The 25,260-nt window shown below is 33.8% G+C and overlaps 2 protein-coding genes across 10 annotated transcripts; both read right to left on the reverse strand.

The window, feature by feature from the left end:
• Positions 1-1,584: 1,584 nt before the first annotated feature.
• Positions 1,585-17,945, reverse strand: LOC129313055 (THO complex subunit 1). Of its 3 annotated transcripts, XM_054955885.1 has the most exons (22): positions 17,708-17,945; positions 17,481-17,594; positions 17,186-17,269; positions 16,644-16,718; positions 15,680-15,773; positions 14,296-14,441; positions 14,088-14,159; positions 12,737-12,809; positions 12,584-12,649; positions 12,410-12,456; positions 11,406-11,477; positions 11,182-11,307; positions 10,978-11,043; positions 10,568-10,609; positions 10,291-10,407; positions 10,077-10,159; positions 6,984-7,050; positions 6,365-6,436; positions 6,126-6,176; positions 4,130-4,189; positions 3,898-4,047; positions 1,585-2,075 (listed from the first exon to the last, which is right to left on the reverse strand). In XM_054955885.1, exons 2-22 carry the CDS (start codon positions 17,481-17,483, stop codon positions 1,830-1,832), a joined length of 1,812 nt encoding a protein of 603 aa, XP_054811860.1. In that variant the 5' UTR covers positions 17,484-17,594; positions 17,708-17,945; the 3' UTR covers positions 1,585-1,829. The 3 variants fall into 3 exon arrangements, with proteins under 3 accessions (XP_054811860.1, XP_054811859.1, XP_054811861.1); XM_054955884.1 differs by having other exon boundaries at positions 17,481-17,945; XM_054955886.1 differs by lacking the exons at positions 16,644-16,718; positions 17,186-17,269; positions 17,481-17,594; positions 17,708-17,945 and adding an exon at positions 16,309-16,590.
• A 1,662-nt stretch (positions 17,946-19,607) lies between these two features.
• On the reverse strand, positions 19,608-25,019 carry LOC129313473 (GPI mannosyltransferase 1). 7 transcript variants are annotated; one of them, XM_054956626.1, is made up of 6 exons: positions 24,834-25,019; positions 23,312-23,428; positions 22,788-22,985; positions 22,140-22,281; positions 20,603-21,135; positions 19,608-20,124 (listed from the first exon to the last, which is right to left on the reverse strand). In XM_054956626.1, exons 3-6 carry the CDS (start codon positions 22,974-22,976, stop codon positions 19,810-19,812), a joined length of 1,179 nt encoding a protein of 392 aa, XP_054812601.1. In that variant the 5' UTR covers positions 22,977-22,985; positions 23,312-23,428; positions 24,834-25,019; the 3' UTR covers positions 19,608-19,809. The 7 variants fall into 7 exon arrangements, with proteins under 7 accessions (XP_054812601.1, XP_054812598.1, XP_054812599.1 ...); XM_054956623.1 differs by having other exon boundaries at positions 22,140-22,322; XM_054956624.1 differs by having other exon boundaries at positions 22,788-23,060.
• Between the last annotated feature and the right edge of the window lie 241 nt (positions 25,020-25,260).

Here is a 25,260-nt window from a genome sequence, read left to right on the forward strand (position 1 = left end):
CATCAATATCATCCTATGTTTTAAAATTCAGACTGAATAGCGAACTAAAAATGTCAACAGATCACAAGTCTTATGGTTCAACCGATTGGATCGATGGGTGAATTGGTAACCTGATAATTAAATAAAAAAATATTTATATGTTTGCGTGTGTGTGCGAGAAATAAAATAGAACAATACAACATCACAAGTCATTAATACAATAAAAGCACACAATATGCTTGTTCATATGACATTTTCTATACACAAACAAGTAAATTAATAAATCAAAAGTAGACAGAAACAGAAAGTTAATCAAAGCAAAGAATATAACAAGTAATGAAATAAGGAGAAAGAAACTATTCTTATATACCAAAGGAAAAACCTTTCATGATGCAGCCTCAATTTTCATACACAAAAGGAACAATGATTACCTTTACAGCATCATCCTTGTAAGAAAGCTCTTCGTCTTCGTAAATCAGGGCACCAAATAGAGAGTATACTCCTTTAATTTTATTTATAGGGCAAATAGAGGAGAAAAAATATAATCATATTTACAAGACGTTTATCAATTTTTAATGCTCTTCTTTATGTTTGTACCCTTATTAAATGTTTTAAATAAAAATACTAATAATTAAATTTAATAACATTTATTAGAGATAAAAGTAAAAATTTATTAAATTTTAAAACAAATTTAATGTAGTTTAAAGTTTTTTTTTAGTTCTTATAAAACATGTTGAAAGTCACTCATAAATAAAATTAAAAAAATTATTTTCTTTTTGACCTCCCCTTAACTACACAAAACCAAACAAGTGCTTATACGAAGAAAAGCCACGGAAAATGTAGAACGTCAATGTTGAGAAATGAAGAAGCGTGTGTTTGAAAAGAAAAGAAACGCGCGTTTTTTCATAAGCTCCTTCCATCTGCTTTTTACCAAAAATTTGTCAAAAACATTGAGAAAAATTACAAAGACAGGCACAAAAAAAAATTACAAAAAAACACATAATTTAATAAAAATAAAATTAAACTCCCTTCTTTTTCCTTTTTTCTTTTTAATAAAATTTAAACTTTGTATCTTCAAAAAATTAATATTTGGTATTTAAAAATTAAATTATATAGTAATTTATATAGTTAAAAATTAATTCTGATTAAATTATCCAAACATCTTCAATTCTGTTAAAATCAATTTTAAAAAAACAATATCCAAACAAATTGCATTATAACATAATCAATTATGATTAAAATCTATCACTTAATCAATTATTTTTATAATCTATTATACTCAACTGAAATCCAAACAGACTCAAAGACATCATCGTTTGACTCCATTCCATATACACGTGAGAAGTGGGAGCGCTTGACCGAGAGAGCAGTGAGAAGTGAATGTGACAAAGTCTAATGCCAATTTTACCCCTTCTTTGACCCACAAAAGCTCGTTTCAGCTGCTTCTCTTTTTTTAAGGTCTTTAAAACGGCCCCGGTTTGAGGCAAGCCATCCCAACTCAATTACCAAAACAGGCCAAATGATTGAATCAGGCCATTTTTTTCAACAGGTGACAGTCCGCTCAGTCTGACCATCTAAGTCAGTCTAGGTCTTAAAAAACCTTGATATCATCAACAATTCAAGCTTGATATGAATATGAAAAATTAGTGCGAGCACAATAAGCACGGAAACCAATTTGATCTACAATATTTGATCCATTCATAATTTAATTATGAAAATGGGAATTAACTCTAGCATTCACGCGAGAGGCCAATTGAATTCAAATAGACTGTCGATCATCACTGATAGATGAAAAATTGTTCGAGTTTCACCATGATTCCTTAGCATGACGATCTGAAAACTCCAACTGCTTATAAATCAACATCTGCATCTGTCTCTCCATCTATCATACCAGCCTCTACCTCACCCTCAGCATCTGCTTCCAATTGCCCTGCTTCCTGACCAACGTCGGTGTCGGAGCTCTGCTTCTGGAGTTCATCTGGTGTCAGTGTTCCGCCTTGAGAAGCTGGGACAGCGACAGCATCAAACTCCATCGGAGCTGCCGATGCATCAGCTCTTGTACCTTCTCCATCAGCCTCAGCAGCAGGCGCAGCAATCTATTCCAAAAGGCAAAACTGACATTGAGGAACCCAAGTAACTAGGGGGAATTCATTCAGACATTGAACTCTGTTACTCTCATGCTAAATAGAACAACAAAAACAAAACCTTGCTCCTTACTTTGGAAGGAAGAGAGGGAGAGAGACAACGAAGGGAGAAAAGCAGAACAAGGTACATGCAGATCACAGAAAACACAGAACAGCACAAAACAAAATACTTCTCCAATTCTATTTATAAGACATTGAGAGAATTTTTTCAATCTTATTTATAAGTTGTATCATTAAATTTTTATCAAAAATTTCCTCCTTAACCCGCATTATATGCTGGTGAGAGAAAGTATAAATATTTTACTAAGGATAAAGTTGGAGAATTGTTAAATTTAAGACAGTGAGTTTTAAGGTCTTCCTTAGTTTAAATAAAATATGTTAGAAATGATTTATAAATAAGACCGTAAGAAATAGCAAACAAAAGGTAGTAGGACCAAGAAAGTCTGGGTTGAGGCTGATTTCAAAGTCCCAGAGTGTGGGATGTGAATCACAAGGTCATTCATCCTTTCTAAGTAAAAGGCTGGACAGACTCGCTGACTTGAGAAAGGAGCGATAGGCAACATTTGGTGCACCGAATTGAAGGAAATGAAAAATAAAAAGAAAAACGGGATTGAGGATAAAAATAACTGTTGTGCTTCAGCAACTAAAAAGATGATACAAGAGATGGAAACTATTCAGTAATGCTTGCAAAAACATATTGAGCATTGCAAAATGTTTAAGTAAAGAGAATCAAATTCTTTTGCTTTAACAATCAATGCCTCAACAATTACAGTGAGGGTAACAAGGTTGCGAATTGGAATCAAGCTCCTCACCCGAGGAAGCTTTGTTTTATCTACATCACACCCTCCTTGGTGTGGCCAGCTGGTTCTTGTGCTATTGAAAGGACAAATGTCCACACCTTATTTCTACAATTACCGTTGCTTAGTTTCTGGTCTTGTGACCCTTTCAGTCTGCCAAAAATTATCAATTATTTAACTTGTCAATATGGAAACCCAATTTCCCAACCTATTTTTTTTCCCCCTATAACAAGGGGAATATCAAGTGTTCACGAAGACACTCCATGCTAAAGGTCAAGAAGATGGGACCATGGATTGTCCCGAAACTGAGTTTTGAAATCATCTGATAAAGCCTTTTGAAGAAAATTCACCCAGTTAACAAACAGATGAGGACACAAAAGCAAGTATAGAGGATCCAATGAAAGGCCTTTTCTTTCACATTTATAACTAACGGTTTAAGCTGGCTCTACTCTGCTTCCCCAACAGAATCTCCCTAGCTCTGTTGCAATTTGTTTCCAATTGAATTTCATATCTGAACCTTAGACAATGTTCATGAAATTACTGGAGTAGAACGTAGTTCAAACATTATATAAAATCTAGCATCATTGATTGGAGAGCCTAGTTCTCAAGGCTGTTTGCTAGTGCATGCTCTTGATATTTTCTTACTCCCAATTCATTAATGCAATTGTTTTTCATAGGTGTCAAAAGTCAACATTCAGAAGATATTTAGGCAACAATATCAAATTGAAGTGTTAGCGCCGTCTCCATATAATCCTTGAATTAGACACGCAAATGTTTGGGACTATCTAAAAGTTCTGCCAACAATTTGAGGCAAGAGGGATGATATGATATAAACAGGAGCAACCAACCAGCAAAACAGAACTACTACTTCCTTCATTATCCACTGAAAAAGATAATGTACTTTCAATTGGTCTGACGTGCAAGACTAAAAATATGTTTCAAAACAAAATTGGTAAGCTAGATGTGGATTAAGAAACCTGATTTCCCTCAACATGATGAACAGTGCCTTTTGTTTCTTCCTTTTTTGCCCGTTTTGCCCTGTCATTTGGTTTAGCTTGATATTTAGATCGAACGTCAGGTGGCAAAAGTTCCAGCGGGACAACCCCTTCAATGCCATGGTCTGTAAACTGCAACCAAAATCAACCAAGTTCATTGAACCTAAAAAATTTAGGTAGATTAAGACATCAGTGGTTAAGGAATTTATCTTACCCTAGAAAATCCCTCCAAGTCTTGTCGAGCTGAAAAACGAAGACCTTTCCAACAATAAACCTGCATTTAACAGAACAAAAAATATACTTAACATGCTTATTAGTGCATGATAATTTAAGCAGACCATTTTAAAATTCATAACCTATTTCATCAAATATAGCTGTTCTGATTTAATGCCATATACATAACTCCGCATAACAATTAAAATGATAAAATCATGATAGCAAACCCACAAATGAAAGAACTCAGAGCCACAAAAACACACCAAATGAGTTCTATGAACTTTTGAAAAGGCATTCCTATTTCAACAGATATAGAAATCAGAAATCTAGGCGTAAGAAGTTAACAACTAAACCAGTAAAATGAATTTTTTTTTTTTTTTTGGCTGGTTGACCTGAAGGGTTTTAGCTGCTTTACTACTGATCACATGAAGAATAATATGATTTCAACATTAAGAGAAACTGTCTTTTTGGGGCCATTGGAGGCAGCATAATGGAGTATAGCTTATCAACCTTCCATAAACTTTATCCACCTGTTTCCTGCTGCAGATAAAATATGAACTTCGGATGTCCAAACTAAATCAGAGGTACCCTAGCTCAAGCTTGATAATTGCAGATGATGCAACTATCACAAGCAATTAGCTAGTTGTGTGGCTTTGGTAGAACGCCACATCTCACTATCTCAGTCAGTCACGCACATTCAAGTATTAAGCAAAACTACTCAGTTTGGAATGGCAGAAACATGTGTACAATCTTACACTGTTCTATGGTGGTAGTCACAGAAAGAGAGAGAGAGAGAGAAGAACAGAGATAAGACTGAGGTATGAAAACTGAGATTTTCATTCAGATTAGGCATAAGCCACTGAGTTTACACATATCCCTTTTAACGGCTACTGATCATCCTAAGATATACTGATCACTAACTAACCTATAAATTTATTTACAAATTACACATCATACACAACCTTGTGTTGTGAAAAGCCACCTATATTCCGCATATATTGCTAGTGTGTTGGTAAGTTCCATCTAGTATCTATCAAAAAGTTCTTTCACTTTAATTATTTATATGGTTTTTATTAGGATAAAATAACTTATTTAGTAGAGGATATAAGAAGTATAATTAAGAGGGAATATCCACCCACAAAAAATTAACAGAAAACATGAAAATTTATCACATTGAACATTAATTAGAAAAATCACCTGAATAAAAGCCTACATTAGAACTTCCATTGAACGGATAACAGTAGGGCGCTCTCTCTCACAATGAAGAGCATGAACTCAAAATAGTCCTTAAAGATCCTACCATTGAGCTAGCATTCCAAGGACTCAATTAAAACAACACTAAGCATTTCCACAGGTCCCTAATAACACCAACAGAATCATAATACATAATATTCCAAGATCAGCTTGCCAAAGAATGCCAATCAGCAAACACTGTATATTCCAAGCAATTAAGGAATCACAAAGCACATTATTTAGAATCTATACATTGTATGCCAATTATGGAAAAAAAAGATGCGAGTGGTGTAAATAACCAACTTGATGAAGAAACTTCTACAAAAACTATGCCTTGCCATTAAGTTATCTAGCGGACATCCATAAAAATAACCCAAGATTTAAAAAATAAGAGTAAATTACAACTAATTTTCTTACTTTTGCTGAAATTATACAAAATTCCCACATATTTCCAAAGTATAAATTGTTCTCCCTTGAAATCAAAAGTCACATAACACTTTAACATTAGTCCCTTTTTTACACTACAATATACTACATAACCACTTCTACATATTTTCCTATGGAGGGTGTTTAGTAACAAGAATAAAAACAGGAATTTAATTGTATTTTGAAAATAGAAGGGAGGTTTGTATGTTTTCAATAAAAACTCAAGGAAAATCTGAGTACTTTACTACCCAAAAAAAAAAAAAAAAATCAGGACATGGATGTCAAATCTGATAATGTTTAAAATTACTAATATGAAATCTTAATCAGGGACGAACCCGGTTATTCTTGCGGTGATATTCAGCTTCTATACCCGCTGATGGATCCATCTGAAATTTTAAAAAGCAAAGGATTCAAGACTGATAGTTCAAATACAAAAGGAAAAAAAAAAGTAATCCTTATATGAAGAGGAAAAATTGCCATAACCAATTCCTAGCTGTTAAAGGAAAAGGGAAAAATCTTGGAATTGAAAACTCAATGCACACGATGAAGCTCCATGAGAAGATAAGCAGCTTACATCTTCAGCCAAAGGTTTCCAGTATTCCATAATTGAAGGAGTTCTAACACGCTGAGGATCAGTTAAAGCATTCTGACCATTCAAGAAATAATGTAGTAGTAATCAGTTGAATAGGCAGCAGTGCGTCCATGATATGACCAAAAGAAAGGAATTAATCCATCAAAGAAACAACTTTCCCATCAATCGGACAAAATAAATTTCAGTCATAAATTACACCATGGGCCAGCTAGGCAATTTTTAACATGGTGAAACAAAAGTACGAACTGCTGAGAAGGAGGCAACCACGTGACACATGCAGTATGTGCATTGCAAATAAAGCCATAAATTACACCACCTTGCATGATACTTCCATTTCCGTACTTTTCCAATTCATCTACTGATTCACATAGACGGTCTTGTGTACTGCAGTGTCTTTTATTATTCAAATTACAAAACACAATTTTGATAACCATTGATTTATCTAAATTGTAGAGGGAGTCGGGATATAAGTACATTCAAAACCAGCTATCCAGCCACTCTTGACATGGGGTGGAGATTCCATAAGGTTGGCCTCTGCAAAATTAATTCCTTGCTTTCTAACAAAAGAAAAAGTGAGAAAGAAATGGAATAATTCACATACCGGATTTTGATCAGCCCACCTCCACAACTGAGAGAGTTCTTTGTTGCCCAATCTATATCTTGGCCTACTGGAATTCAAATAAAGAACAAATTTGTAAGCAGACCCAGCATAGCATAGCAAAAGCATTTGCTATACTTATCAGCCAGCACTCAAGCATTCAAAAAGAAAATGAAAACAACAACTTGAATATGACAACAGCCCTGCTTTGAATGTGAAAAGTTGACCAAGAATCCCAAAAGACTAGGCATCACGCAAGAATGCAAAGACCAAACAAAGTCATGCAAATTAACCAACGGCATGTTTGATACGTTGGAGTGAATCATAATGGAATAAAAAGATCAATGGAAATGAGAATGGAATGAAATGATATCAATAAATCTCAACAAGTATGTTTTAGATAGGAAAGTGAATTACTGTTATTATATTTTGAGTACAGAGAGAATGACTAAGTTACCCTAAATGTTCAAATTGACTTATAAGTATATCGTCCCAAATAAAACAAATTTTTTTAATGTCAAATTCTACTTACATATAATTAATTTTCTTTCATTCCAGTATAATATTAACTTGTAAAAAGAAAGGAGAAAAGCATGACCTCTTGATTAACAATATTCCTAAAAGGTTTGTTAATGATAGAGCACAATAATGTCGTTCAATACATGTAATTAATATTAATCAAGCCTTAATTAGGTTAAGGCTTGTTATTGTTGTTGTAGTAAAAGAAAGGAGACAAGTTATTGATATGTGCTATCAATTAATGTATCACAAGTCAACTAATGTAGTTGTTCTATATATATCATTTCATCCTTCAGCTAGAGTGTTATTCCCCTAGCCCACTGATGGTGAGTGCATGTATTGGTGAACCTTTTAAGATATCTCAAGATTTTATTCATGGCCTCTAAGTGAACATACCTTCATTAGTGCATGCGTTGACTGATAACACTCACAACAAAGACAATGTCAGCTTTAGTATGTGAGAGATAGATCAGTTTACCAACCAGCTTGAAGAACTTTTTCTTTGTAAACTAGTTCTCCCATGTCTTCACACCCTGCTTATATGGATGTATCACTTAATTTACATCCCAGCATTCCTATTTGAGTCAAAAGATCAAAAGCATATTTCCTTAGTGAGATGCTAATTCCTCTCTTTGATTAAAGCAGTTTCCATTTCTAGGATGTACTTCATATGGCCAACATCCTTAACTTCAAATTTAGAAGCAAGAACCCTTTTTAATCTCCATTTCCTCAGCATAAACTCCGGTTACAATGATAGCATCCACACAAAAGAATATTCTTTTGTTCTCTCTATGGTTATAAATCATAGTGCGATTTCTTTGGCCTTGCTTGTTTGTCCTCTTTCCTTAATACTTCTGTAAATCTTTCAAATCATGCCCTAAAAGACAGCTTGGGCCCACGAAAGGACTTTTTGAGTTTACAAACTAGATTTTTCCGACCCATTTCACTAAATTCAGATTACAAAGTTATTTAGACTTGTAACATATCCTTATTGAGAAAAGCACTCTTCATATCAAGTTGTTATAATGGCCGATCCATAATTGTGGCCAAGAATAATTGTACCTACATGCATGGTGTTTAGTTTGCCCACTTCCTCACTCCACATAGGCCTAGAGTGGTTATGGATAATTCTTCCCTCTTCTAATTCTTGAGTCCCCTTGATGACATCATAGGATCCATGATAGGTAGAGAGAAATAAGAAAGAAAAATCTTTATTAAAATATAAAATCAGAATCTAACTTCATAAATTAATAAAGATAATTGGAAAATCTTTAAAAGAAGATGAGCAAGAAGTTTAAACTCATACAACTAATAAAGCCCAAGGAGAATGTCCATTAATATAACAAAATAATGATTGTATTTCCAGAAGGGAAAAATAACTAGAAATTCCTTAAAAGACTCCCATTAATCCATAACTCAGATAATGGCGCATAGATACCTGAAATAAATAAAATAATTGACTTAATCTACAAGTACCCACTACTCCTAAATTTGAGGGACAATCAACAAAACAGAAAATACCCTAACTAACAAATATTAAATAGAAAATATCTAAAATAATATTTATTCCTAATATATCTCTAACTCCCCAAATCATGCACTATCCCATACTGCTTGGTACTATATCATGACACCTGTTTATGTCCACCCGTCAAAACGCCCCAATTCTCCTTGCTAATGGAAATTGTTGCACTCAAATCCTACTACAACAGAGTCCTTGCTCAATGCAATTTTTCTTTCTTTGTTTTTTTTTTTTTGGGGGGGGGGGTCTGAGTATGAAAAATAGTGGTGAAAAGAGAATAGAAGAAATAGAAAGAAGAGAGAAGGAAAGAAAGAGAGAAAAACACAGAGAAAGACAAGAAGTTCTGAATAATACTCTGAATTTCATCAAGCACATCATTTGATTACAATTAGGATCCCTTATATAGGTTCCTAAGTTCTTTATCCTTAATATCAACTAACCAACAAATTACCCAACGAATTAACTGACTGACTGATTTATTTAATTAATTACAAATTACATATCGTTCTCCTTGGCTTTATTAGTTGTATGAGTTTAAGATTCTTGCTCATCTGCTAAAGATTTTCCTCCATCATTATTGATTCATGAAGTTAGATTCTGATTTCATAATTCTAATAAAGATTTCTCTTCCTTCTTTCTCTCAACCTATCTTGGATCCTATCAATGCCACACCTTCTACATCTATTCATCCCCTACTTATACAAATGGCATGGTAGGGCTCCCCTAACCAACTAAAAACACCTAACTCCTACTAATTCCATGTAACAATATATATTATTCACATATTATGTATTTTTATTTTCTATTTATTTGAATATATTGTATTTTATAATATAAAAAATATATGTACTTTTATTAAAATTAGAGTAGGCCATGTGCATTTGTAAGGAGCCAAGGATGAGCTGCTACTATTCAACTAATAAACAGTGTCTCCTCATACCTCATATTTTATATTGATAATCTATGTATTTTTTCTTATCTTCCTGAAAGTTCTAAAATACCTTTAATCATAAAGCTGTTATGACACAAACTAATTTTTCAAATAATAAGCATACCGCTTCTTGGCCCCATCTTGCACTACTTTCTTCTCCATTGGCTGTTTTTCATATGGCGGGCAGCCATCACGTTTCCACCATACCTAAAACAGAGAAGTTGTATCTTTCGTTAAACAGTCAACACACGTACTTAACTGCTATAGTCATAAATTCAAATCCAGTGTTTCTATCAACGACAAAGACAGGGAGAAGGAGAATTTACTAGTAAGCTTACCCAATTCTTTTCTCGTTCCAGTACATGCTCAATTTTATGAAGAAATGCCCTCCCTTTGGGTGGAGTTAGTTCAAGAAGCTTTTTAACACGCTCCTCACATGATTTTATCTCTTCTTTCTGAAATTAATCAGGATATATATTGCATCAAGTAAACTGCAAGTGCTACCAATTCATTTAGTAGGACTTGAAAGTACATAAGGTGGCAAAAACAACAAAGGAATGAGCGGTAAACTAAAGAAGTACAGTTTTGCTTCTTCATCAGATAAACCACACTAACCATGCTTTCAGATGGCAAATCCTTGTCACCTTTTCCAGGAGCCTAAGAGCAAGTAAAATAGCAATCAGAAACTAATAAAATGGATTACATACAGTGATAGGCTATAATTAGAACATTCTAGGCCTTCATAATAGCGTAAGCATTTGTAATGAAATGGCCCTTAAACATATATGATCAAGCAGTCAGGACTAAAGTCTGATACTTGCAGCCAATCATCTCCTAATTAGAAATTAACTTTTAGCACAAGATCTGGGCTGGTGGTTTGCCCATTCTTCAAGCACAGAAGGGCCTTCATGTGGAAAGAAGTGTTAGACAGAAGGCCTTCACTTATGACTTGGGGAGGAAATGATACTTGACACAGTGAAAAGTGAAAATATCTTTACAGAGTGTAGTCTTCAGAAAATTATTACCTTCAAATAGTCGAACAATATGAGACACTGGACAAGAATATGGCGTCGAAAACTTGGGTCTTTTAACTATTTAGCACCACCACCGGAAAACATGCCAAAAAAAAAAAAACAGAGAAGATTTGGAATCAGGACAAAAACAACATTCTAAATAATCAAAACATATATTTGTATCATGAAGCATCAACTCTACATCAAATTCTGTACCTCTAGGCCCATTAGCTTACTGCTAGTGAGATATTTTATACTAAAATTAGCTGACTCTTCCTCCAAATTATTAGCATCTCCTACTTCATCACTTAAAGGTTGTGCTTCAAAAGTATTCAGCACGACCTTTATATCAGAAAAATTTACAATGTAAGACATCAAAAACAAAGAAAATGTTATAAATCGAAAATCAATATAAAAAATAAAATAAAATAAAGGACAACCGTTAAGCTAGATGTAAATTTCTGCCACTTTGTCGGAGCAAGATTTAGAGAATTCGGATTAGAAAAATATTCCTGCACCCAATAGATTAAAAAATACATTAAAAAAATCCAAGGATTTCTTCTGAAGCACACGGTTAAAGAATCTGAATCTCCTGTAATAATATAAACTAAAGGACCTCCCATAAGAAATTATTCCGTGTCAAGACACCAAAAGAACAATGCTTGTACTCACTCAATGACTTAAACGTCAGCTTATGAATTTCAATCTAAGAACCATGGACACTAACACAAGACAGGACATGCAATTCATGCAATCCTGGGGACAGGAAAGGAGTGGCGTCATGCCCCAAATTTTGAGTTTCTTTTCATTCAAGTCATCTCATTCATGAACAGCTCATGTTAAGGCTTCAAATGAAGTGCAAGTATTATATATTAACAAGCACACCTCCAATCAGTGTAAGAATGAATCATTTAGCTTAGTTAATAACAACAGTAAAGCACACTAGAGTCACTGAAAAAAGAAATGAAAAGGAAAAGGAAAACCAGAAAAGAGATCAGACACACTTCTTCACACTAGCATTCAAAAGGTGCTAGCACTCTCCATTACCCATTCCTTGCCTTCTCCTTCTCTGTCCCCGCTATATTTGTCAGAGTTTGTTACAATGTCCTCACCAACTCTCTATGCCCGTTCATCACCCCACCTCTCTCTCTTCTTTCTGTTTTTTTCAAGCTTCATCGGGCTGGGCCATTCAGACCCATCAACATCACCACTGAAATATTGACAGAAGGCAACTGCCATAAACACCTTTTACTGACTCACAAGTAGCATGCTAAGCCAGCAATTAACAGAGGTCAACAGATTTTGTAATCTTATATTATTATTATTTTTTGGTAATTTAGATTGCAATGCACAAAGATAAATACTGTTCATAAACTAACTATTCACTTGAGATAGAGTCAAAGACACATCTTTCAAGACACATTATTTCAGGGAGATGACCTACCTGTAAGCTCCAGAAAGTCTTATAAAAATTGAAATCTATAGATATACCTGGAATAAAAGGGAAGGGAAAAAAGAGAAATAAGAAGCTGGAATCAAGTGAGCAAACTTTACTGAAGCACTCATGTTACGAAGAGATCAGAAAAGCAAAAGCCAAGATTGTGTAGCAAGGATGCACCTTCAGGGGGGTCTTTCTCATATTTTGTTTCATTTGATGTGTTAAAAACTCCTTTAATATTTAAGGCTGCAAAAATTTACCAAGCAAATCGAATGACAGAGCACTCAGGAAATAATCAAAACCAAAATTGAAGATAGATTTACAGATATGTACCTGAACGCTCAGATAGTGGGAAGAAATGAGCCAGAAATGTGAGAATTCGTCCACAAAAGACCACATCATTTGCCTATTAATATCAAAACTGATACATTCAAATTGAGTTATTGACGTAGAAATTTGTTTCACAAATCCTTATATCATATTGGAAAGTTATTCATGCACCACAAATCATGAAGTTTAAGTACGAAGGATCGATCCTACAAAGAAACAGTGAAATTAATGATATTACGTATAGGATACAAGCAGGGTGGATGAAATGGAGAACAGCATCAGGAGTTCTTCGTGATTGCAAGATCCCTAATAAGCTTAAAGGAAATTTTATAGTTCCGCTATAAGGCCAGCAATGCTATATGATAGTGAATGTTGGGCATTAAAGGGGAAACATGAGCATAAAATGAGGGCTTGCAAAGAGGAGGATGCTGAGATACAAAGATGGATAAGATAAGTAATGACCATACAAGAGGAAAAGTTGGTGTCGCATTTATTGAGAAGAAGATGGTAGAATTTATATTGTAAAAAAATCATTTAAGATGATTTGGCCATGTGTAAAGAAGGCCATTGGAGGCACCAATGAGGAGGTGCGTGCAGATAGACTTTAACCTTATAAAGAAAGGTAGAGGGAGACCAAGAAGAACACTTAAAGAAGCCATTCATTAATCAAGATCTCTCAATTAATGGCTCATCAAAGAATTGGTCTCAGACATGGCATAATGGCATCATGTGATCCTTATAGTCGACCCCACTTAGTCAGATAAAGCTTTTGTCGTTGTTGTAGACTTGCATCATATTGGTTTTCACATAAATTTAAATAGAATCATAAAATAAGTGAAACAAGTAAGGAAACTGTTGTACATTTGTAATTACGAGAGCAAATCAATGTTTGTTACATACTTAGTTAAGTGACCATTCAGGCTGATTTAGTTTGCTATATTGAGCCTATAAATAAGATACACTCAGCTATCCTGTATTCAGATTATGATACGAATAATTCAGGGTGCATTAGTCAGACTCTGTTTCCCCTGTTTCACTCTCAATTCCTTCCTGTTCCTCACTCAATTCTCTCTCAACACCCTCTCTTTCCCTTCTCTCCCTCCTATCAGAATAACAAACATCTAACAGAAACTGTCGGTTTTTTTCTTCTTTAAATCTAAAGAGCTGACTGATTTGAGTATTGGATTTTAGTCTCAATTCTTCACTTGCAAAGCATGTCAATTGATGAAAGATGCTGGAGTGATTACAGGAGTAAAATGTATAGTAAACTGAGACAGTAAACTGGAAAGAGAGGAAACTAGCTCTATTGCTTAAATTTTAAGGATGCTATGAATATTACTAGGATTGAGTGTACCTTTGACAACCGGCGAAGAAGCTGATTGCAGGTCCTCAGCATCACAAGTTTTCCCCGAGCAAAAAGTTCTTGCTGTATGTGATGCAACCATAAAAAATCCAGACAAATAGAGGGTCACAAGATGATAGCTATCAAATAAATAGTTATTAAAGTAAAAGAGATAATAACAAACAAGAAAGAAGCCGTATAACATATACACAGCACACACCTTTCCTAAAATATCTTGTTTGCTCTCAATATACCCAAAAATGTCTTTGCAGTTTTTCATTGTAGACATTTCTGTTAAGTCTTCCAACAGCTGAAAAATCATGCCACCTTCAACATGTTCTTTCTCACAAAGATATAGCACTATATCTGAAAATGGCAGAGAAACATACCCAAGGATAAGAAGAAGATAGAGTTTCACACTTGATATAAAAAACATGCCACTAAAATAAGCCGACCCAAATTGGAACAACAAAGCAGAATTGAAGCATGAATTTCTCAAAAGCTGACCAAGGTAGCAAGCATGAACCATCAAGTTGATTCATTCAGAAAAAACACAGTACGAGATGTCCAATCATGCACTAAAAATGCTGCAAACTTAATTCTAGACCCCCTTCCTTTGTATCTATTCCAACCATCCCAGCATCACGGAATGGACAAGATAGGAACCCTAAAACGGTCTTTGTGATGAAGCAAATACTAATAGTTGATAAGAAATTATCATACAAGTTCACTACTCAAAACCTTAAATGCTAGTACTCCTGTTTAGCACTCTAGTCAATGAAAATCCATCCCTAATTCAAGAAAACAATAACACAACTATTGTTAGAAGCTTTATAATTGCACATGTTTATCAAGGTGAAGAATGCCAATTACACAAGATGTTGCCATGGGAGACATTCACTGCAAAGTTCCAAGTAGCAATACACAAGAAAGAAAAACAATTTATAAACTACTAAAATAACTGGTAGATTAGAATGTGATTGCTAGATATTATAATAGACTATTTTTAGGCCTCCATTTAATAGCTTAAGCTTTTGTGTTGAATTATTCCTTGACATGATATCACAGCCTTCATAACCATAAGGTCAAGAATTTGATCCTTGACTCCTTCAATCAGCATAAATTTTGATAAGCTGATTTCCCACACACTACACACCCAGAGGGCTTTCCTGTGAGGGAGTATGTTAGAGATTTCATAAAGTAATTCACGGGCTAGCTGAATTTGTGAATTTAACTAGTCCTCGGCAGTATTTTAATTTTCTTTTGTCAACAATTACTAGCTGAATCCATCATATGTTGTTCAACATGCATGTCGTATTTGTAAAACATAATCTAAAATGCTTAGTCCTTAGCTTTTTTTGGCTGTAGCGTCTATTTATTTAAAATTCCTCCAGCTTGTTAACCAGTTTTCTCATATTTATATTGTTTATTTACATTTTTTGGGATAAACTACGCAGCTCAATTCCAGTTCACCCATTACAGTTCTAATTAGAATAAGGAATACACACTGCATCATTCAAAGTTAAAAAATTGCTCTGAAAAAAGAAAAAGGAAAAGGAAAAACACAAGACTGAACAGTTTGGCAAGTTAAATCATGTTCTAACCAAGAAGGCGAGGAATGTGACCCTGAGTTGTCTCATTGTCATCCATTGATTGTCCATACAGCATTATCTGCTCTCCTGACTGCACTGCAGAGGACTGTGAAAAAGTGCAAACGAACAATACATATCATAAATAGACATAACTCAGATGATAAAGAATACTGGCAGAAGGAAAAGTAAATAAATAAAAGGAAGAATTATATCTGCAACATAACTTGATGTCCATGAACCATTGTTTTTGGCACAATAACATTTTTTGTTTACGCTTCACTTATAAAGAAGTAGACAGAGTGTCACAATGGCATAAAATATTCTGCATTAGCACGCTATATAGCACCATTTAAGAATCGAAGACTACTTCAATACTTGAATAAAGAAAATAAAGACAATTCTTAGGAGGCAAGTCTAAGTAACTAATATCAAGTTGATCAAAGAATCTGTCATGACTTACATAGATTTCAGCAAAGCAAAGGATTATAAGGTGACTAAATATGATATTACTGAGAAAGGCAATATAAATTGAAGGCCAATATAAAAAAAAATTAAACAAATAAAGTAGAAAGGGATCAAGGGCAAACAACATATAGTTGAACGGACTTTATAGAAAGAATTATGTTCATAAGTTTCTTCACATTTGAGTGGTTCCCATGTTGCTTCATTCCCCGCCTGACAGAAATATATGATTGGATCTCCCACAAGAAAACTTGCAGCGTTTCTTCAGACTTTTAATCATTTGAAGAATACATGAAAAAAAGGAGGGAATCTCCACAACACTGTCAATTGTAGTTATTAAAGATATTTGACATGACATATGATACGAACATTAGAATTTTGCCACAAAAATTAACGATGAGGTATAATTCTGATTTGGTTTTCTTTAATGATAAAACAAATCAATATTATCAATTCAATCAGTGCAATAAACTACTAAGACTAATATATGAACGAAGGCAGTAGAAAGACATGCCACTAGTTCTTGAAGCAGCATCCGTAGAATATTTTCCAGGAACTGATTCTCGTCTTGAGCCAATTTTGTTTGCCTCTGTCAAACAAAAGGAGTTTAAAGCTTGACTTGTATACAACAAATAAATGATCACTATTTCATAAACTAATAAAGATATTTTTTTTCTTTCAAGATTATTGTTCTTTCATTTTGAAGGCTTAACAGTCTCTGGACATGCATACCAAATAATGCACAAGCTTATTACTTACCCAAAAACTGCCCCTGCCCCCACCTCCGCCCCTTCTTTTATTTATGGTATATTAAATTCTGTGATCTAATCTTTTTAAACTCTACACATGGCTACACATCTTAAAGATTCAAGTCACCAGAAGAAAATCTATAACTAATTACAGAAACTACAAAACAGCATATTTCATCAAAACGCTAGTTGAAATCACTAGTACATCTGGGAGTCTATACTCTATAGGCTAGTTAGTGAAACAATGGTTATTTTCCATTAACAGGAGAGGAGCTGGAAACTCGAAAGATTGGATAAGAAGAGATACCTGAGGCTTTATCACTTCCTGAACAGTCTGCAAAGCAAAACTTTCAGGCGGGCCAGGCTCCAGTATGGCCCTTTTAAACACTTCCTGAAGTCAACAAAACGAGACGCTTAATTACAGTAATCGAAAACAGAATAAACGATAACAAGGTTCCACGCGAATTTGGCCCTTCGTAGTGCATATATTTTGATTTGACCACCAAATTCTGAACCAACGACAATGTATCACTCAACAAGCGAAACCGAACTCATAGGCAGTATTTTCTAAGAGATAAGTAGAAGAACAAGAAAAAACTTACCATACTAGAGTTTCTAAGTCAATCTCTCTGAAAGAACCACCAACTCTTCAGCAGAAAAGAACAAACTTTGTACTCAAAAAGCCTCTTGCTCTCCAGGAGCAGAGCTCCCAAATTCTAATTAAGAGAGAACAGAGAGGGGGAGACAGCTATTACAAGCAAATCAAATATGTTCAAAACTCGGATCCACAAATAGGACAAAGCATTTAAATTTTCTCAGAGAACCAAACCAAGAATGCAACGATAATTAGGGTTTCTCTTTGCCTCCGAAAATCAAAAGTGATGTTTCGTAGCTCTAGGGGCGAAAAGCACCAAAATTGGAGGAAAACGAAGTAAGGAAGCCGAGAGCTTGAAGGGAATGACTAAAGAGAGCTTAAGATAATATGATAACGATGTGAAGAGAAGTGGAAGTGGACAAAGGCACGCAAGATGAACTGTTCATGGCCTTGGAGCCCAGTCTCACTGCACAGATTTGCTGTGGCATGGAAGAAGAAAAATATAATAATTTAATCAACGAATTATTGAATTAATTAATTAATTTGAATTTAAGAAGTGTTATTGGTCGAATTTTTTTATATAAAAAACTTATACTGCCTCGGTTTTTAAAAATTTATATATTTAAAAATGTAAAATATTTTTAAGTTTTTTAAAATGTATTAACTAATTTAAAAAAAATGTTCCTATTAAATAAATTATTTTATATTTATTTTAAATAAATCATTTTATATTTATTTTAAAATAAAATATTTTATTAAATAAAAATAAATATAAAAAGATAGGATTGATTTGAAAATAAATAATGACAAGAATGACTTCATACAATTACATTGAAGATGAAGGCAATTTTTTTTTTTGGATGAAAAGAAGTTCTATTAAATCATTGGACTATACAAAAGATACAGTAAAAGAAAGAATAATGAGACTAACACCTTTTACCATTTATCCTCCTTGAAATTTTAAGAAATATATTTTATTTTATTTTATTTTATTTGGCTAAGGGGTACATTTTATTGAACGTGAATGAAATATAAAGAACATCATACCCATTAAGCCCCTTAGGCTATCTAATTTTTAACTTATAGAGAGTGTTTTAGATATTTTTTTAAAGTTCAAAATTATTTGGATATAAAAAAACTTTGAAAGTTAAAAATTGTTTGGACATTAAAAAAAAAAATGAGATGAAGGTCTCTTTATGAATGTGCTTTGAGAAAAAAGTATTGAATATGAATTTACTCAATTTGATCTAAGTGTGTTTGGAATAAAAATTGCAAAACTAAAGTTAAAATGAATTGAGACTTGCAAACTAAAATTATGATAAAAATTTGTGATTGTAACAAAATTTATATTTGAATATCTTCTCTTTAAAAAATAAAGAATTAGATAGACAAATTGAAACTTGTTTAAATGATACTTCCTTTGTTTCTATTTGAAGGAGAAAAAATTATATTACACAGTTTAAAAAATTAATTAACTATATTAATTATCTCTAAAAATAAAAAACTTAGACTAAAATATCCTTCATTAATTGTTCCTTAAGATTGTGAATGATGAAATTATGAGGGATAATTTAAAAAAATTATAATAAATGCTTATTGAAAAATATAATTTTACTTATATAAAAAAAAAAGCTAAAAGTGATAGTTTTTCTTTTAAATTAAAAATAGAGGGAGTATAATTCAAAAACCAATTTAGATATATAATGATAAAAAATGGCATGAAATTTATAATATATATATATATATATATTTGTAACTAATGTGATAGTTTTTGAAAAACAATTATTAAATTTTTTTTTGGTAAAAGAATAATAGACTTTAAATAACAATTTCTTTACAAAGGCAAATTGAAAAATCTAAGATAAATTGACAAATTTAAAAAAAATTAACATAGTATAATACATTAAATAAGGTAAAATATTTAATTTAGTTGTAGAAAATCAACCATCAATTTTGTGATTATAATTATTAATTTCATGAGATTAGGCAGATGAATAACTTAATTTTATAATTTGCGAACCAGAAATTAAAATTTGTAGTTGATCAGAATCGGATATGCCATTTGCATGCAACAAAAAAATATTTATTAAAAAAAGATATCAAACAGGCTCTAAATAAAAGTATAGATACACAGTTTAGTTGGCCACTAAAGATCATGAAAATTGCTCAAGGTTCAAATAACATACAAATAAGGATCATTAAACTTCAAATTTCAATGTGATCTGTGATTATGGATCCTCTAAATAATTTGTAGCTATCAATACATTGAATCTTCCAAAACTAAAGCACACCTACAGTGGCAGATGCTGATGACTAGGATAAAACTCTATTCACAGTCACTCAAGCTTAGCCACGTTCTTGGAATTTGCATGCTCAACACTTTTGAAAATTGAAGCACATCTATGGTGGCGGATAATCATGACAAGAACAAAAACGTTGGCTGCCAAAAACAGCAGGCCCGCTGCCCAAAGCTGTAAAAAGACATTTTTACCCTTGAACTCAAGAAGGTAACCCCACAATAACCAATGGATCTGAGCTCCAATCCACAAAAGAATGCATGACAAGCCTTGCCATTTGAGTTTCATCTTGCTCCATGGAAGTATTAGAGGCAACAGGCAAAAGAACCAAACAAAGTATTGTGCAGTAATCACCTGCCAAAACAAAAATTCATGCAACAGTGTGCAGAAATCAGATGGGCATATTGAAGGGCTCAAATGTATGAAGCTTGGGACTAGGATCCTCTGTATCCCTCCCTATATTTTCTTCTCTTGCTAAGATGATTTGTCAAATCAAATAATATACATCTTGTGGCAACAAATAGAAATCAAACAGTGAAAAAATAAAACAATGCTTGTTGGATCCACATTTAATTACACAACTAATCAAGAAACTTGCATGGAGTATTCGTCTCTAAAAATGATAATGCTACTTCCCTTGGGAAATTTAGAGGATCCCAATCTAGAAGCATGATCCTTATGCAAGCCAGAGAGGACTTCAACATAAAAGTTGTGCTTGGAACAATTAAGTTCAATTTCACTGAATTTGTATTAACTTGAATTGGGGGGAAAGTAACTCTGTGTGGCTATTTGAATCAGGATTTCATTTCCTTTAGATTATAAATGAACAAACCTTATTGAACGCTACAAATGCCACAGTTTGCATGAAAAGGCAAAACGGCAAGTCCCGTGCGAGGCTGAATATAAGAACTAGTTGCACCACAAATTGCGGCAAAAAGGAGACCAGCTTCTCCACCATTGAAATTTTGTTGCTGTAATTAAGATATATGTGATAGAAATAGATGGAGAAGTTGTGCCTCGGATCTGTCCGTGTAAGATGGTACAGCAGTGCCTCATGCAGGAATTCCCACCCATATAAATGGAAGAACAGAGCAGTGAAAAGGAGAAAAACTCCCCCTGATATTATTCCAAACATTAGCCTATCCCTTGTAAATATGCTTTTTAATAGATTATATAAAGAACAGCATTTATCCCCATCCTTGGGTTTCTCTCCTTCAACAGCACTCCAGACCCTTAGGACAGGTTTCTGACCAGAGTGGAAGCAGCTAGGATCAAGAACCAACAATATAGGAATGGAATATATAATAGGGTAAATCCTGAAATGGACTACAACTCCGTACCAAAATGCTGACTGTACCACATTACCTGCAAACCAAAGCCAGGAAAATGGCCAAAAAAATAAGGCATCTAAAGAAATGACAGCCAATAAGAAAAACATCAAGAGAAATGCTAGGATTTAATTTTATACCATCAGCAAACGAGGGTTTATCTGTTGCATGATGCATCAACAAACAAGAAGCCTAATAATCATACATCTGGACTCTTCAATTTTATAACGAGAAAGCAAAAGATTCAAAAGCCAGGGGAAAGGCAGTCTTTGAGTTTATTACGTGTCAACTAATGTTTTAATTTATATACCGCACCTTTTTGAACTTTTACCTTGCATGGTAGGAGAGGTGGAAAACAGAACAGGGGGTGAAGTTAAAAAAGAATGAAAAGGTTATAATTTTCGTCTCCTGGTGTCTAGAAAAAAATAGGGAAATGGGTTAAAAGCACCTTACATCTCAAAACCACAATTAGGGAAGTCTATACAGTTTGAAAGAAAACTGGCATGGTTGGGCAAATGAGCAGCGTCACTGGCACAAAAATGGTTGATAGGAGGAAGCTATGTCGAATGACACATGGAGACAGGTGAGTAGAATTTCTAGAAGAAATTTGCTAAGTTGAAGGTTAAAAAGAGACTTGGGAAGAAGTAGGAGAATAAAGGGGAATTTCAGTAAGTCTTGGTAAGGAGTCTACTCTCCGTACAGGTTTTCCTTTTCTCGCTTCTGATGTTCTCTACTTTCTTTCTTTCTTTCTTTTGTTCTTTTTTTTTTTTAATACGAGATGTTCTCTACTTTTGCAGGTAATATTTTAGTTTTGATAGTAAACTACAGGTTTCCACCATAATCCTCACAACTAATTTCCCTCACTAACATCTTAGAAAATATATATATATATATATATATAACCAAATAATGGTAAACAACAACTAAAAACCTATTATTAAAGCCAATACCCAATAACAGGTTAAAAGATTGACCATCCATACTCACGAATCTAATATCACAACAGCATCAATTTAAGCCAACAAGAAAGCAAAAACATACCGTTTATAAGACAGATAATGGTCCACAAGACCAAAGCACAAACAATGGGCTCACAGTTCCCACGCGTCCCGATGGTGAAGGTAAATGGATTAAAGAGCCACGTCATGACACAGTAGTTGCATAGATTTTCAGGCACCTTACGCTGCTTCAAAATATAATATATGAAGTATCCCACAAGTATATCTGAATTTTGAACATGATAAGATGTTCTTAGATGTAATGAACCACAATTGAAAAAACTGCAGGCAATGCCTTCTCAATAAAAGTATAGGGATTTGGACTTGATGCAAAGGTACAAGATAAAATCTATAAAAGATGACAGTTACTAAATGTTACTTGTCTAGCAATTACAAACTCACTTTGCGTCATAGGTAAAAGCCTTCCAACCATGAAAAGGTCAAACAAGTTGCAACAAGCACAGGGCTCATGAGCAAATGGCATCTAATGTGTGCATGCTAATTACTACTCATCCAATTGATCCATCCTTAAACAAATGGCCCCACAAATCAATACTTTCAAACAGGGATTTGACACATGCTTAGGAATACAGAATAAAAATCTTTCCAAAACAAGTGAGCAATAACCACTTCAATTCAGTAGATCAGCCACAATTGTCTAGAGAAACTGAACATTGAAATGTTTTCATACCTGATGCTGAGAATAGAAACTTCCCCCATGATCGATGGATGATAGAATTTGGAATAAGAAGAAAAGCAAGTAAGGGGGAATAGCGATAAGTGGTTCTCTTATAAGGGGAATCACCCGAAGCCATATAAGATGCAGCATCAGAGAATACAAGGTAGTCAACATCAGTATACCTAACCTCCATATGAGCATCTTGCCATTCTCCATATAGAATTAAAGCCACACGGAAAAAGACAGAGAACACAAGCAATGAATGAAAATTTATGGTTGGCATTGCTGAAAGAGAATAAATACCAAACCTTGTCAGCTTCAGAATTTCAAAAACTTCATCTATAAAGGAAATTTTGGATATGATCGAGGTCAACTAAACAAATAGAAAGAATTCTATATCACGTCAATCATCCAGGTACATCTCAAAGGGTATCAAAACGAGAAATCACTGAAACCCAAACTTAAAAAAAAAAACAAAACAAAAAAGAAAAAAAGAAAAATAAAATCCAACTTTAGGTTGTGGGACCAAAACTTACTAGCAATTAATATCAGGTTGTTTTAATTGCTCATGGGATAGCCAGAACGGAATAATGGAAAAAAACCTTTGCTGCTGCCAAAAATTCTCCTTCCTTTAAGGTTTCATGGATTTAGATCTGCAACGGAAACCTAGCTTGTTCAAATATGATTATACAACCCAACTGGCATTGGTACGTGCAGAGAATAGTAAGACAGCCTGTCAATTGACACCCTATAATGGAAACTTTAAAGTTCCACCCAACAAGCTTTATCCATACAATAAATTACACACATACAGTAAACACTCTGTGCTTGCATGTTCAGTCAAATATTAGTTGTTCAAGTACATTTCATTCAGAAGGATAAAAAAAAAAATAAGGTGGACATGTTCAATTTATTCCACCTTCTTGAGATCCAAGTCCATGCTCATACTAATCAAACAGAGGTGATATTCATTAGCTTCTCAAGGAACGCCAAGGGTGAGCAACAAATTAAGAAATTGTAGCAATTAATTTTCATCATATGAGAAGCATTAATATGTACTGGAAAACAGCAGCAATTAAGTGCATCATTTAATCTTATAATTAATTTGGCAGTAGAAAATGAATTCAAATCTAGCTTCAAAACCAGACTGGACAAATCAATCTCGCCAGATTTTGGGAGTAGAAAATAGCCCTAGGGTTCAAGCCTTCTTCATTGCTTGCCCGAGAACAACCACACATGGCTGAACGGCAGACAACATCCAACGGAGAATGTGATGCTTGTTCATCGACTAAGAGAACTGGATCCACTACTCACGAGAAAGGATTTTATCGGGGTTTATGATGAAACCATTTTACATACACCAACAATAGTCCCCAACCTGTTAAGGATATTTTCCCCATATAACCATTTCACAGATACAATGAAACACAGAATTCATGCCATTCCCGAATCAATAGATGAGAATCAAAGCTGATTATACCAGTCATAGATTTAATTCCAATCAGAGTTCAAATTCATATAAGAGAATACCAATCCATAGGCGGAGCTATACTACACTCACTGGGGGCATTTATCATACTTTGAAATATGCATAGTTGATACAAGGTCCTTTTAATTTTTGTTCCAGATACTTTGACACAACTCGAGCCAAGTCATTTACAAGATTATACATCACAAGTAACTTGAGAATTTCCAAATTTGATGTTAATATAAAAAGATTAATAAACAGAATACCAAAACACAACAAATCCAACATTGCAAAAAAAAAAAAAAAATCCAAATCATACAAGTCCCTAGTAATCAAAATGAAGAGGGAAGAAGTATAATAGCCAATTACACACCATTCAAGCAAAAACTAGTTAAACAAAAATAAACAAATAAACTCAACATGCAAATATTCCCAAATCCAAAGGTGTCAATATTAAACTATTACACGACCAGATTCAAAGCCAAATTAAAATGAAAAGTTTAAAACATAGCAAGAACAGCGGGAACAGAGTACGCGAGGAAAAATTCAAATCAAGATTCAAAACACCAGATTGAACAAAGCAATGTCACCGTGGGAGTAGAAAAAGCGCCAGGGTTCGAATCTTCTTCACTGCTTTCCCGAGGACAACCACGCAGGGCTGACAACGGCGGACAGCGTCCGACGGAGTATGTGATGCTTGTTCCACGGCGAAGAGAATTGGGTCCGCCGGCGCCACCCACGAGAATGGGTGTTATCGGGGTTTATTTTAGGAAGAATATCGTACAGGTCCAAAATTAATTATTCAAATATACAAATTAATTACTCTAAAATAATTAATTGTATTTCAATAATTAATTAATTTATATTTATAAATTTATACTCAACTCTTCTATGTTAAATAGTTATTAAAAAAATTCTCATTTTGCCGTCTTACATTACCTACTAATTACTATTATTATCTATTGATTAGTTTTACATGAGGATGATATTACATATATTACTCAAAGTTCGCTATGT

Source organism: Prosopis cineraria, unplaced genomic scaffold (genome assembly GCF_029017545.1).
Source record: "Prosopis cineraria cultivar Desert tree isolate PC_DT_omini unplaced genomic scaffold, ASM2901754v1 PC6, whole genome shotgun sequence".
NCBI lineage: Eukaryota > Viridiplantae > Streptophyta > Magnoliopsida > Fabales > Fabaceae > Prosopis > Prosopis cineraria.